The following is a 15,044-nucleotide window of genomic DNA, read 5'->3' as shown; positions in this document are numbered from 1 at the left end:
TTTACTTTTATCATCAAATTTGCTTTGCTTTTTGTTGAAAGCTAAACCTAGGTAGGCTCATAAACTGATATCTAAGCCGTTGAACCGCCTCATTTTGACAGCTTTTGACAGTTAGACACTGATAGTTCCTGTGTGTCATATAGATAACATTGTGCTCACTCTCGTAGAGTTATTTAAAGTCATCACTGATTGGCTAAAATGCAAGTCTGTCAAAAGTACTGAGATAAGTCTGCAGAAATACAAGGTCACAGAGGTAAAAAGTGTATTAATATAACAATATTGATTGGTATAGGGGTCTTTTCCTCCGGCCGGAGGGAATTCCTGACTGAGAGTTGCTGATTCCTTCTTTCACAGAGCTCTGGAGAATCCCAAGAAAACTGACACAGACACAATATAGCTTCTTGGCAATTCTGATTTATTTGTAGCAACACAAAGGTTTTATCGTTTTACAAAAAGCAGAAGTAAGTATGATTTTGCCATATATAGGTGTATCACATTTGGATATATCATGTGAGTTTGTCAGTAATACATAATATCATTGTCAGCAGTAAACAATATATTCTTCTCATCAGCACCTGACATATGATTAGTAATATGTGGTTGTCAGCAGAACAGCTCATTTAGCAATGCATATGCAAAGCAACACAAAGGTTATGATACTGGAAAGTTACAGTAATAGTGAAATAAGCCAATGTGGGCCTATAACAGTGTACAATAATATAGCATAGAGATAAGGCACAGTACAGGGCCTAAATAATATAGCCCTACATTCCCCTCTTTGTGCAAAACTGGGGAATGGGTAATAAAGGGATTATCTATCTTATCTATCTTATTTTTAAACAATAAGCATTTTCAAGTAGACTTTCCCTTTAAGGACAGGGATCATGGGGGGGGTCGTAGTTTATTGGGGGGAAGAGAATTTTTTGACTATCACAGGAGTTATATGGTAATCCTAAGTGCGAGCAGCTGCCAGAGGTCAGGTTGGGATAAAGAGAGAACATGACCTGGTTGAGCAATTGCCGACCCTGAAAGAAACACATATGGTTAAAATAAAGTGGAAGCATCGACAATTATTGGTATTTTTCTTCCTGTGATCAAACTTTAGGCTTGCAATACTATGGAGCATTAGAGTAATAATGTGGAACCTAAAATGGTCACAGTACAATGTTGTAGATAATTATATAAAACCGCAAACCTCTATGTAGCATTGAAAAATAATTCTAATGATACTGGAGAACTGAGTAATAATACTGCTAAATTGTAAAATAATCCTTTGCAGCTGTTAGATACTAACATAGACACTGTTGTAACAGTATATCAAAACAAATATATACCAGTATAAATATATACTGTAACATTAATATTATTAATAATAATAATAGTAATGATATTGTATACGCCGGCAGAGCTATATTATAATTGTGTTAATGTTACAGAGCAATTTGATAACAGACTGTTAAAATATAAAGACTGTAAAAATTAAGAGTAGTTATCCTGACCTGGATAGTAAAATTATTTAATAATGTTGGTCATCTATAAAATCAACCATTTGGACACTGCATAATACTGGGGGGGAAAATCATCAAACTACTGTATTTTTTATAACTAATCTTTGTATATGTTTCCTTAAATTAATTCAAATTAATATAGGCAGCAACTTCAATGCATTTATGCTGAGTCAGGAAGTATTAAAGGCATGGAAATTAGGATACTATATTATATACCTATACCTATAATGGGAACCGGATAGAACAAACGATAGGAGCACCAGATCAGTAGTGTGATAAAGCTTAACTTTTATTCTGTTCAGCTTACAACACAACTGGATAAAAACTTTGGTTTTTCATCAGAAGTACAGCATAGCGTTTCAAGGGTAGTGTTCCAGCTTACGCGTTTCGGCAATAACCGTAATCATAGCATGTTGGAACTCTACCTGTGACTTACATTTAAACTTACTACCACAATCCTATTGGTTAATTAAAAATTCACACACCTCCTATGCTACCCTATCACTAACCAGCTGTATGCTCTGTTGCTAATCCCTAACAGCCTACTTTCACAATTGTATTTGTTCCGCTCAATATCTCATTCCTCTTCATCTTAGCCTTTATTTTCACAAGTATCACCTCGCATTCATGCTTACTTCCTTTTTGTCATACGTGTGATCCTCTACTTTAAAGTGGATTTCTCTTCGCTTTTTATTGTTTATTAGCTGCCTAATACATATGCTGTTGCCAGATCTAGTTACTATTATATCAGTAATTTTGTTTCAAAAAAATGGTTTCATTTGTTGTTATAACTAAAATTTTATTTATATACTTTGGCTTAAATAAATTAAACCTTTCTTGTTTTCAAAATAATTCCATTCATTTTTAACACAGGCCTCATTGTTCTGTACTATAAATGCATATTTGAGAAGATTTTTTTCTCACTTTATGTGATTATAAGTATTTTATATGTAGGAATATATACAATTGTTAAATTACAATGTTGTCGTTAAATTTAACGTACACACATTGTAACATATGGTAATGCGATAATTTCTTCTCTTTTGTTATGTCAGACATGATCCGCAGATGTCACATATACCTTAAAGGTTACAATTTAATTTATTTCTTTCCTTTACTGGATTTTACCTTCCATAAAGGGGAACTCTGTTTTCTCTTTTTCTGCATTATATTTTAATTTAATTAGATAGAGTTATTATATATCTTATTTATAATACAAACTGTTAACTTAGACACATTTTCATCCTTCTAATGCTTTACTTTAAGAAATGATATCTTAAATTAGATTTAATTCTACATATATTTAATTTTCAGCATAATGGGATAGATGTATGTATATGTATTATATCATTAATTGTTTTTTTATATATTTTATTTTTTATTTTTTCAAATTTAAATATGAGTAGTACACCCATTGAAATCAGACCATGTTGATACTGCTAAAAGTTTATAACGTCATACTCAGAATTGAGACCACTTGGCCACCTAGTTTTCATCTTGTGAATCCAATAAACCTCTTTCAATGCTAGATTTGAATCCCTATCCTGTCCTCTCTTATCCCTGTACACTTTTTCTATTATTGTCCACTTTAGAGATTTTTCATAAAATATGTCTCAATTGTAGAGAAAATTATGTTGTATACCTTTTAACATGTACCTCATGTGACCTACAGTATGTAGGGCTCACTACAAGAGAGGTACGAGAGAGGATAAGAGAGCATATTAATAATATAAAAAATGGGACTTTAACAACACCATTAGTAAAACATTTTAAATGCCAACATGGTAAAAATACCCTATACTAAATTACAAATAGCCCTTAAAAGAGCCTTTTGCGGGCATTGCCCCAAAGTAATCAGCTCTTTTACCTCTAAAAAAAAGTACAATACCACCCCAGCATTAAAACCCACCACCCACACACCCAACCCTACTCTAAAACCCACCCAATACCCCCTTAATAAAACCTTACACTAACCCCTTGAAGATCACCCTACCTTGAGAAGTCTTCACCCAACTGGGCCGAAGTCCTCAACGAAGCCGGGTGAAGTGGTCCTCCTGATGGGCAGAAGTCTTCATCCAAGCCGGGAAGAAGAGGTCCTCCAGATGGGCAGAAGTCTTCATCCAGACGGCATCTTCTATCTTCATCCATCCGGCGCGGAGCGGCTCCATCTTCAAGACATCCGACGCGGAGCATCCTCTTCAAACGACGTCCAACTGAAGAATGAAGGTTCCTTTAAATGATGTCATCCAAGATGGCTTCCCTTCGATTCCGATTAGCTGATAGAATTATATCAGCCAATCGGAATTAAGGTAGAAAAAATCCTATTGGCTAATGCAATCAGCCAATAGGATTGAGCTTGCAATCTATTGGCTGATCCAATCAGCCAATAGAATGCGAGCTCAATCCTATTGGCTGATTGGGTCAGCCAATAGGATTAAACTTCAATCCTATTGGCTGATTGCATCAGCCAATAGGATTTTTTCTACCTTAATTCCGATTGGCTGATAGAATTCTATCAGCCAATCAGAATTGAAGGGACGCCATCTTGGATGACGTCATTTAAAGGAACCTTCATTCTTCAGTTGGACGTCGTTTGAAGAGGATGCTCCGCGTCGGATGTCTTGAAGATGGAGCCGCTCCGTGGGGATGCAGCGTGTGGGTCCTTCTTGGCGTGCTTGGAGATCCGGCTCTGGAAACGTAGTATACTCTTGCACACCCCGTGACGTCGCTAGGTGCACTGTGGGTAGTGTAGTTCAGGGCAAACCCGGAAGTCAACGCCGGTTTCGGCTACGAGAGCAACAGGTCAATATGCGGTATATCCACCGCTATATGGATAAAGTTCATAGAGGAAAAAGATCTGTTGACTCAAAGTTAGTTGCTGGAAAAACTTGTTTATTATGGTGATCCAAAACAAGTCAAAGTAAGCAAAGTACATAGGGTCACAGTGAGGAACGCCTGACGCGTTTCGCGCATGCGTAGATGCGCTTCTTCAGAGGCTAATTAGTTTACGGCCAAGACAGCTTTTAAACCTTGAAGCCACCAATCCTGGGGTGGCTTGAAAAGATGGCCAATGGGTGCAACATTTCCAAACCTCAGTGTGATCATACTTAATATGTAATCAGTGTGTTTTAAGATCACTGCTGTTTGGAAGGGGCACATCCTAATTCTAAGTTCACTGTGGACAACTCTTTTATATTAAATACTGTAGGTAACATATAAATTAATAATATTCACTTTTAAAGATAAAACATATTAAACATATGAACAATAAATGTAAAGAAAATTATATAAAGGAAATATATAAAAAATAATAAGAATATAATGTGGATTACTATATATCCTAAAAAAATGTGTAAATATAAATATACAAAAACCTGCTAGATGCCTAAAAATAAACTAAAGACTCAATCCCAAGGGGATATCTATATCCTATTGGACTCAATATTTTTTGAAAACGGCATCGTTACACTTAGTAAAGAAGGCAACAAGAGGCTATGTATATAACTCAACCTGATGGTTTGTGTGTATATGTGAATTCTGTACACTTGATGAGGTTCTTAGAACTATCTCTAACCCAGGGAATTCCCTAAGGCAGTACATTGCATTGTGCATGTTGGCTAAATGTCCTGTAGTTTGTATCAGGCTCCTACCTCTAAAAAAAAGAAAAGAAGAAAGGGGGAGGGGTTTGCCAGATATGGACATATATATAACCTATATAGGTAAGAAGGACATTGGTAGGTAATAGCACTAACTTAAATAGCACTTAGTTTGATAAATGAGATATAAAGTAACCGGGTGTACAGAAAACTCCGTAAGGAGAAGATCATGAAAAAGTGAATAAACTGAATAAGAAGTGTAAGCAAAATGTGGGCATGGATGTGAATGAACTATATGGGAGGTAAGGTGACATAATGTTAATGATGATAAGTATAAAAATGAAAATAAAATTTAATAAAAAGGCTGAAAAAGATGGGAAAATAATATGTCATTCCAGAACTCCTTTAAAGGTTATGTGAGCAATTGTGTGAAAAGTTTAATGTAATAATCTCTGTTTAAAAAGGGACTAAGGTATAGCTCAGTGTGGATCTCAATACGGCTGCATAGGGTGAAAAGAAGTATGCACTGTTATCTTAAATGGTATTGTTGTCCTAATGGATGACATATTAATACTAATCATCTTAAGTATGGCAGTCTTAGAGATGAACCTGAGCGGGGTCTGGAGAATGTGACTGAAAAATGAATAAAAATCTAGGTAATAAATGAGGCTAAAACTAATACTAAACTAGAAAAAAGTATAATTATGGGTATGTAATTAGAGAAGATGTGTAAAGTCTAGGACAAAGTTGTCTTCTAGAGTTGCTGAAATGTAATCTCAATAAGGTGAGAATTAATAATTTCAAAAGGAGAATGTATATATCTCCATATAGATGTAAATGTGTGGCTCAGTGGTTGTTGGGATTTGTATCTTTAGAGTCTGCAATTATATAAATATCTATATATCATATATAATACTAATCAATCAGATAGTGCACCTATATTCCTCAAACCAGTGGATATTAGCTTGTAGAGGTAGAATTTTGGGTATTTATACTGCTTTCAATCTAGGATTTGTTCGCTATGTCTACCAGATAGCTGGACCTATTAATTATACATATAGGTCAACATCTAATCTTTTATTGATTCCATGGGGGTATCTTGTGTTCAGTTTTAGAATCCAATAAACTTCCCTTTTTAGTAACCTAGCTGTTCTATCCCCACCTCTGGCATTTTGTACAATTCTCTCAATTCCCATGAAGGAAAAGAATGTGGTGCCCATGCCGTGTTGGCGAAAATGTTTCGCCACTGGGGTTTTAGGGTCTTTTTCTGTTAGGGACAGTAAGTGCTCTCTTATTCGATCTTTTAAAGGACGTGTAGTGATTCCTGTATATTGTTGGGAGCAGTATCGGCATGTAATCAAGTAGATGACATATTGCGAAGTGCAATCTATTCTTTGTCTAATAGTGTATGTTTCTTTTGTGTTGGTTGAAGTAAAAGTGTGATTTTTTTCCGTGAAATCACAACTCTTACAAGGTTTGTGACCACATCTGAAAGAACCTGGGTTCAGACTCAGCCAATTGGTCTGAGTTTGTGGTCTTTCTGAGAATTTCTTACTCGTAAGGTTGTTTAATGAGGGGGCCTTTTTAGCTACAAATTTGATCCCTTTAGAGATAATTTGTTTCAGTGTACTGTCATTGTTTAGTATTACAAGATTCTTCTTGATGATGTTGCACACTTTGTAATATTGTGTGCTATACTGTGTGGAGAAGACTATCTTGTCATTGTCAATCTTAGTGGTCTTCTTCTTAAACAGTGTGTTTCTCCAACATAGGTGTGTCCGGTCCACGGAGTCATCCTTACTTGTGGGATATTCTCTTCCCCAACAGGAAATGGCAAAGAGCCCAGCAAAGCTGGTCACATGATCCCTCCCAGGCTCCGCCTACCCCAGTCATTCTCTTTGCCGTTGCACAGGCAACATCTCCACGGAGATGGTTAAGAGTTTTTTTGGTGTTTAAATGTAGTTTTTATCCTTCAATCAAGTGTTTGTTATTTTAAAATAGTGCTGGTATGTACTATTTACTCTGAAACAGAAAAGAGATGAAGATTTCTGTTTGTAAGAGGAAGATGATTTTAGCAAACGTTACTAAAATCGATTGCTGTTTCCACACAGGACTGTTGAGATGAAGTAACTTCAGTTGGGGGAAACAGTTGGCAGACTTTTCTGCTTGAGGTATGACTGGCCACATTTCTAACAAGACTATGTAATGCTGGAAGGCTGTCATTTCCCCTATGGGGACCGGTAAGCCATTTTCTTAGATTAAGTAAAAGAATAAAGGGCTTCATAAGGGCTTAAAAAACTGGTAGACATTTTTCTGGGCTAAAACGATTACTTTGCTAAGCATATTTTGCAGATTATAACTCTTAATAATTATTATAATCTTGGGGATTGTTTTAAAAAACGGCAGGCACTGTATTGGACACCTTTTTCAGATGGGGGCCTTTTCTAGTCATAGGCAGAGCCTCATTTTCGCGCCACTAATGCGCAGTTGTTTTTGGAGAGCAAGGCATGCAGATGCATGTGTGAGGAGCTAAGAACCACTGAAAAAGCTTATAGAAGGCGTCATTTGGTATCGTATTCCCCTCTGGGCTTGGTTGGGTCTCAGCAAAGCTGATAACTGGGACTGTATAGGGGTTAAATGTAAAAACGGCTCCGGTTCCGTTATTTTAAGGGTTAAAGCTTTCAAATTTGGTGTGCAATACTTTTAAGGCTTTAAGACACTGTGGTGAAATTTTGGTGAATTTTGAACAATTCCTTCATACTTTTTCACATATTCAGTAATAAAGTGTGTTCAGTTTAAAATTTAAAGTGACAGTAACGGTTTTATTTTAAAACGTTTTTTGTGCTTTGTTGACAAGTTTAAGCCTGTTTAACATGTCTGTACCATCAGATAAGCTATGTTCTATATGTATGAAAACTAAGGTTTCTCCCCATTCAAATTTATGTGATAATTGTGCCATAGTGTCCAAACAAAGTAGGGACAATGATGCCACAGATAATGATATTGCCCAAGATGATTCCTCAAATGAGGGGAGTAAGCATGATACTGCATCATCCCCTTCTGTGTCTACACCAGTTTTGCCCACACAAGAGGCCCCTAGTACATCTAGTGCGCCAATACTTATTACCATGCAACAATTAACGGCCGTAATGGATAATTCTATTGCAAACATTTTATCCAAAATGCCTACTTATCAGAGGAAGCGCGATTGCTCTGTTTTAAACACTGAAGAGCAAGAGGACGCTGATGATAACTGTTCTGACATACCCTCACACCAATCTGAAGGGGCCAGGAGGGAGGTTTTGTCTGAGGGAGAAATTTCAGATTCAGGAAAAATTTCTCAACAAGCTGAACCTGATGTTGTAACATTTAAATTTAAATTAGAACATCTCCGCGCACTGCTTAAGGAGGTATTATCTACTCTGGATGATTGTGACAATTTGGTCATTCCAGAGAAATTATGTAAGATGGACAAGTTCCTAGAGGTTCCGGTGCCCCCCGATGCTTTTCCTATACCCAAGCGGGTGGCGGACATAGTAAATAAGGAGTGGGAAAGGCCCGGCATACCTTTTGTTCCTCCCCCTATATTTAAGAAATTATTTCCTATAGTCGACCTCAGAAAGGACTTATGGCAGACAGTCCCCAAGGTCGAGGGGGCGGTTTCTACTCTAAACAAACGCACTACTATCCCTATAGAAGATAGTTGTGCTTTCAAAGATCCTATGGATAAAAAATTAGAGGGTTTGCTTAAAAATATGTTTGTTCAGCAAGGTTACCTTCTACAACCAATTTCATGCATTGTTCCTGTCACTACGGCAGCGTGTTTCTGGTTCGAAGAACTAGAAAAGTCGCTCAATAAAGAATCCTCGTATGAGGAGGTTATGGACAGAGTTCAAGCACTTAAATTGGCTAACTCTTTTATTTTAGATGCCGCTTTGCAATTAGCTAGATTAGCGGCGAAAAATTCAGGGTTTGCTATCGTGGCGCGCAGAGCGCTTTGGCTAAAGTCTTGGTCAGCGGATGTGTCTTCCAAGACAAAATTGCTTAACATCCCTTTCAAGGGTAAAACACTGTTTGGTCCTGATTTGAAAGAGATTATTTCAGACATCACCGGGGGAAAGGGCCACGCCCTCCCTCAGGATAGGTCTTTTAAGGCTAAAAATAAGCCTAATTTTCGTCCCTTTCGCAGAAACGGACCAGCCTCTAATTCTACATCCTCTAAGCAAGAGGGTAATACTTCACAACCCAAACCAGCCTGGAGACCGATGCAAGGCTGGAACAAGGGTAAGCAGGCCAAGAAGCCTGCCACTGCTACCAAAACAGCATGAAGGGATGGCCCCCGATCCGGGACCGGATCTGGTGGGGGGCAGACTTTCTCTCTTCGCTCAGGCTTGGGCAAGAGATGTTCAGGATCCTTGGGCACTAGAAATAGTTTCTCAAGGTTATCTCCTGGAATTCAAGGATCTACCCCCAAGGGGAAGGTTCCACAGGTCTCAATTATCTTCAAACCAAATAAAAAGACAGGCATTCTTACATTGTGTAGAAGACCTGTTAAAGATGGGAGTAATTCATCCAGTTCCAATAGGAGAACAAGGGATGGGGTTTTACTCCAACCTGTTCATAGTTCCCAAAAAAGAGGGAACATTCAGACCAATTTTAGATCTCAAGATCCTAAACAAATTTCTCAGGGTTCCATCGTTCAAAATGGAAACCATTCGAACGATCCTTCCCACCATCCAGGAAGGTCAATTTATGACCACGGTGGATTTAAAGGATGCGTACCTACATATTCCTATCCACAAGGAACATTATCAGTTCCTAAGGTTCGCCTTTCTGGACAAGCATTACCAGTTTGTGGCACTTCCATTCGGATTAGCCACTGCTCCGAGAATTTTCACAAAGGTACTAGGGTCCCTTCTAGCGGTTCTAAGACCAAGGGGCATTGCAGTGGTACCTTACTTGGACAACATCCTGATTCAAGCGTCGTCTCTGTCAAAAGCAAAGGCTCATACGGACATCGTCCTAGCCTTTCTCAGATCTCACGGATGGAAGGTGAACAAAGAAAAAAGTTCTCTGTCCCCGTCAACAAGAGTTCCCTTCTTGGGAACAATAATAGATTCCTTAGAAATGAGGATTTTTCTGACAGAGGTCAGAAAATCAAAACTTCTAAGCTCTTGTCAAGTACTTCATTCCGTTCTTCGTCCTTCCATAGCACAGTGCATGGAAGTAATAGGATTGATGGTTGCAGCAATGGACATAGTTCCTTTTGCACGAATTCATCTAAGACCATTACAACTGTGCATGCTCAGACAGTGGAATGGGGATTATACAGACTTGTCTCCGACGATTCAAGTAGATCAAAAGACCAGAGATTCACTCCGTTGGTGGCTGACCCTGGACAATCTGTCACAGGGAATGAGCTTCCGCAGACCACAGTGGGTCATTGTCACGACCGACGCCAGTCTGGTGGGCTGGGGCGCGGTCTGGGAACCCCTGAAAGCTCAGGGCCTATGGGCTCGGGAAGAATCTCTTCTCCCGATAAACATTCTGGAACTGAGAGCGATATTCAATGCTCTCAAAGCTTGGCCTCAACTAGCAAAGGCCAAATTCATACGGTTTCAATCAGACAACATGACGACTGTTGCATATATCAATCATCAGGGGGGAACAAGGAGTTCCCTGGCGATGGAAGAATTGACCAAAATAATTCAATGGGCGGAGGATCACTCCTGCCACTTGTCTGCAATCCACATCCCAGGAGTGGAAAATTGGGAAGCGGATTTTCTGAGTCGTCAGACTTTCCATCCGGGGGAGTGGGAACTCCATCCGGAAATCTTTGCCCAAATAACTCAATTATGGGGCATTCCAGACATGGATCTGATGGCGTCTCGTCAGAACTTCAAGGTTCCTTGCTACGGGTCCAGATCCAGGGATCCCAAGGCGACTCTAGTGGATGCACTAGTAGCGCCTTGGACCTTCAACCTAGCTTATGTGTTCCCACCATTTCCTCTCATTCCCAGGCTGGTAGCCAGGATCAATCAGGAGAGGGCTTCGGTGATCTTGATAGCTCCTGCGTGGCCACACAGGACTTGGTATGCAGACCTGGTGAATATGTCATCGGCTCCACCATGGAAGCTACCTTTGAGACAGGACCTTCTTGTTCAAGGTCCATTCGAACATCCGAATCTGGTCTCCCTCCAACTGACGGCTTGGAGATTGAACGCTTGATTTTATCAAAGCGTGGGTTTTCAGATTCTGTAATAGATACTATGATTCAGGCTAGAGAGCCTGTAACTAGAAAAATTTACCATAAAATATGGAAAAAATATATCTGTTGGTGTGAATCTAAAGGATTCCCCTGGAACAAGATAAAAATTCCTAAGATTCTATCCTTTCTACAAGAAGGTTTGGAGAAAGGATTATCTGCAAGTTCTCTGAAGGGACAGATCTCTGCTTTATCTGTTTTACTTCACAAATGGCTGGCAGCTGTGCCAGATGTTCAAGCATTTGTTCAGGCTCTGGTTAGAATCAAGCCTGTTTACAGACCTTTGACTCCTCCCTGGAGTCTAAATCTAGTTCTTTCAGTTCTTCAAGGGGTTCCGTTTGAACCCTTACATTACGTAGATATTAAGTTATTATCTTGGAAAGTTTTGTTTTTGGTTGCAATTTCTTCTGCTAGAAGAGTTTCAGAGTTATCTGCTCTGCAGTGTTCTCCGCCCTATCTGGTGTTCCATGCAGATAAGGTGGTTTTGCGTACTAAGCCTGGTTTTCTTCCGAAAGTTGTTTCCAACAAAAATATTAACCAGGAGATAGTTGTACCTTCTTTGTGTCCGAATCCAGTTTCGTTTGTTACACAATTTGGACGTAGTCCGTGCTCTAAAATTCTATTTAGAGGCTACTAAAGATTTCAGACAAACATCTTCCTTGTTTGTTGTTTATTCTGGTAAAAGGAGGGGTCAAAAAGCAACTTCTACCTCTCTTTCCTTTTGGCTTAAAAGCATTATCCGATTGGCTTATGAGACTGCCGGACGGCAGCCTCCTGAAAGAATCACAGCTCACTCCACTAGGGCTGTGGCTTCCACATGGGCCTTCAAGAACGAGGCTTCTGTTGACCAGATATGTAAGGCAGCGACTTGGTCTTCTCTGCACACTTTTGCCAAATTTTACAAATTTGATACTTTTGCTTCTTCGGAGGCTATTTTTGGGAGAAAGGTTTTGCAAGCTGTGGTGCCTTCCGTTTAGGTGACCTGATTTGCTCCCTCCCTTCATCCGTGTCCTAAAGCTTTGGTATTGGTTCCCACAAGTAAGGATGACGCCGTGGACCGGACACACCTATGTTGGAGAAAACAGAATTTATGCTTACCTGATAAATTACTTTCTCCAACGGTGTGTCCGGTCCACGGCCCGCCCTGGTTTTTTTAATCAGGTCTGATGAATTATTTTCTCTAACTACAGTCACCACGGTATCATATGGTTTCTCCTATGCATATTTCCTCCTGTCCGTCGGTCGAATGACTGGGGTAGGCGGAGCCTGGGAGGGATCATGTGACCAGCTTTGCTGGGCTCTTTGCCATTTCCTGTTGGGGAAGAGAATATCCCACAAGTAAGGATGACGCCGTGGACCGGACACACCGTTGGAGAAAGTAATTTATCAGGTAAGCATAAATTCTGTTTTCTATTTAATTTTTCAACTTCTTTGTTGATATTGTGGAGTTTAAATTTATTGTACCCTCTTTTTATAAGTCTGTTAGTCAGTTCTTCAGCTTCCAGTTTGTAGGTTTCTAAATTTGAACAGTTTCTACGCAGTCTTAGGTACTGACCTTTAGGAATACCCTTTTATAGATGTGATACATGACATGAGTCAGCCCTCAAGATGGTATTTTTAGATGTTGGTTTCCTGTAAGTGGATGTAGTGATGCTCATATTAGTCTTGTCTATTTGGAGTTTTAAGTCCAAATATTCAATTGTGTGGTTATCACTTTTATAAGTGAATGTTAAGTTATAATTATTGTTGCTGATATGTGCCATAAATTCATCTATAGTATGTTCTTTATGTGTTGTATCCCATATAATAATGAGGTCATCTATGAAGCGACCGTATAATTTGATGTTATTCTTAAAGGGGAAATCTTTTGCGAATATGTGGGTTAGTTCCATCATACCCATATATATATTGGCATATGCCGGGGCGAATTTAGCGCCCATGGCAGTGCCACGTTTTTGTAGGTAGTAACTGCCCTCATGCACAAAATAATTATGTTTAAGTAGGAACTCTGCTGTTTCTGCAACAAAGGTTATAAAATTTGTTTCAAAATCAGTGTGTCTCAACAGCATTTTACTGAGGGCTTCAAGACCTGTGGTATGGGGAATGTTCGAGTAGAGAGCGGCCACGTCTATAGTGAGCCAGACGTAGCCACTCTCCCACTGCACATTGTCAAGTTGCTGGATTAGGTGGCCACTGTCCTTTATATATCCTGGTAGAGCTTGAACTATTGGTTGAAGTATGTGATCCAGCCAGCCTCCCAATTTCTCACATAGGGAGCCCTGGCTGGCCACAATTGGTCTACCCGGCGGTTTTGTGAGACTCTTGTGAATTTTAGGTACTATTCTGAAGCTAGGTATAGTAGGAGCTTCATTTAGTAAAGTTTTGGTGAGTTCATCTGTCATAAAGCCATATTCCTTGGCTGTATCTAGATGGCTTTTTAATTGGTTGGTAAAGGATATGGTGGGATTAAAGGTTAGTTTCTTGTATTGTTCCTCATCAGTTAATTGATTATTTATTTCCTCAAGATAATCAGTAGTATTAAGGAGGACAATAGCTCCTCCCTTGTCAGCCTTAGTTATGACTATGTTGGGATTTCTTTGTAATTCTCTAAGTGCCTTTCTCTCTTTATAATTCAAATTGTCTCTGGCTTTTACATTAGTGCTGGATTGTAAGTGTGCATTTAAATCTGTTAGTTCTTTTTCCACTGATCTCTGAAAGAGATCTATTAGGTGATCACGTGCATGAACTGGATAAAAATATGATCCCACATTCATGGAGGAGTGGAATGCAAATTTAACCAACTGCTCAATTATATGTATGAAGCAGCTCCTTAAACACAAAAGGGAAGAAAGGGAGACGATATTAGTCGAGATTAACAAAACTATTGACATGTTAAAAACCTTTGAGTTGACACAAAAATATATAGACTACAAATTGCAACTAGATAACACCATCGACCAACTAGATGCTACACTTTCAGATAGAAAGGTACAGAAATACAATAGAGATAAGAAAGATTATGACCTTGACATAGTGTATTCCTGGCAAAAAACCAGACCACAAGGTAGAAGAGGTCCTCACAAAAAGACCCAACCTAACAGTGGAAAAAATAAGACACAACAGACTAAGAATCAAACACCTAGAAAAGTCACTTTCTCTAGCATAGAGACAGATAACTTGGAGGAAGAAACTGTAGAGACAACAACAGAAGAAATAGATATAGTGCCAACTACTTCTAGTAATATATCTGGAACTAGACAAAACCTGAAGAGCTTAGTAAAATCACCCCAACAAGCTAGTACCCCTAAGAAGAGTGAACAAACATATAGATACCCCAGCAGGGTCACAAAAAACAAGAAGAAATAGCCGTAGTAAACCTCTCTGACTTTACTTTATCACACTTTCACATCAATTTATTAAATAAAGGTTTAAGTTTTGCACCAGCCACTAACTTTGATTTTTTTGGCACTCTTTTGGACACCAATAAATTGGTAAGGAAAATAGTTTTAAAGAAACACTTTTTTAAACACTGACACACCACAAGAGGATCACACGATCAAAGCCACACAGGAGAACACAATAGGTCTTTTATTTTCAGACCTAACTGATCTCACTACACTCACATCGCTTCAACAATACACCACCCGAGCAGAGGGATATTCACACACCATCCCT

At 38.9% G+C, this 15,044-nt stretch overlaps 1 protein-coding gene across 2 annotated transcripts in view; it reads right to left on the bottom strand.

Moving 5' to 3' along the window:
- Nucleotides 1-398: 398 nt before the first annotated feature.
- The window catches only part of LOC128645191 (ribonuclease T2), a 138,640-nt gene continuing 123,994 nt past the window's right edge, over nucleotides 399-15,044 (bottom strand). For both annotated transcript variants that reach the window (XM_053697999.1, XM_053698000.1), the window contains one exon: nucleotides 399-1,025. In XM_053697999.1, the coding sequence (XP_053553974.1) occupies nucleotides 870-1,025 (156 nt within the window). In that variant the 3' untranslated portion in view covers nucleotides 399-869. The remainder of the gene's footprint in view (nucleotides 1,026-15,044) is intronic.

This window comes from Bombina bombina, chromosome 1 (genome assembly GCF_027579735.1).
Source record: "Bombina bombina isolate aBomBom1 chromosome 1, aBomBom1.pri, whole genome shotgun sequence".
Lineage (NCBI taxonomy): Eukaryota > Metazoa > Chordata > Amphibia > Anura > Bombinatoridae > Bombina > Bombina bombina.
This window is presented reverse-complemented; position numbering and strand designations above follow the sequence as displayed.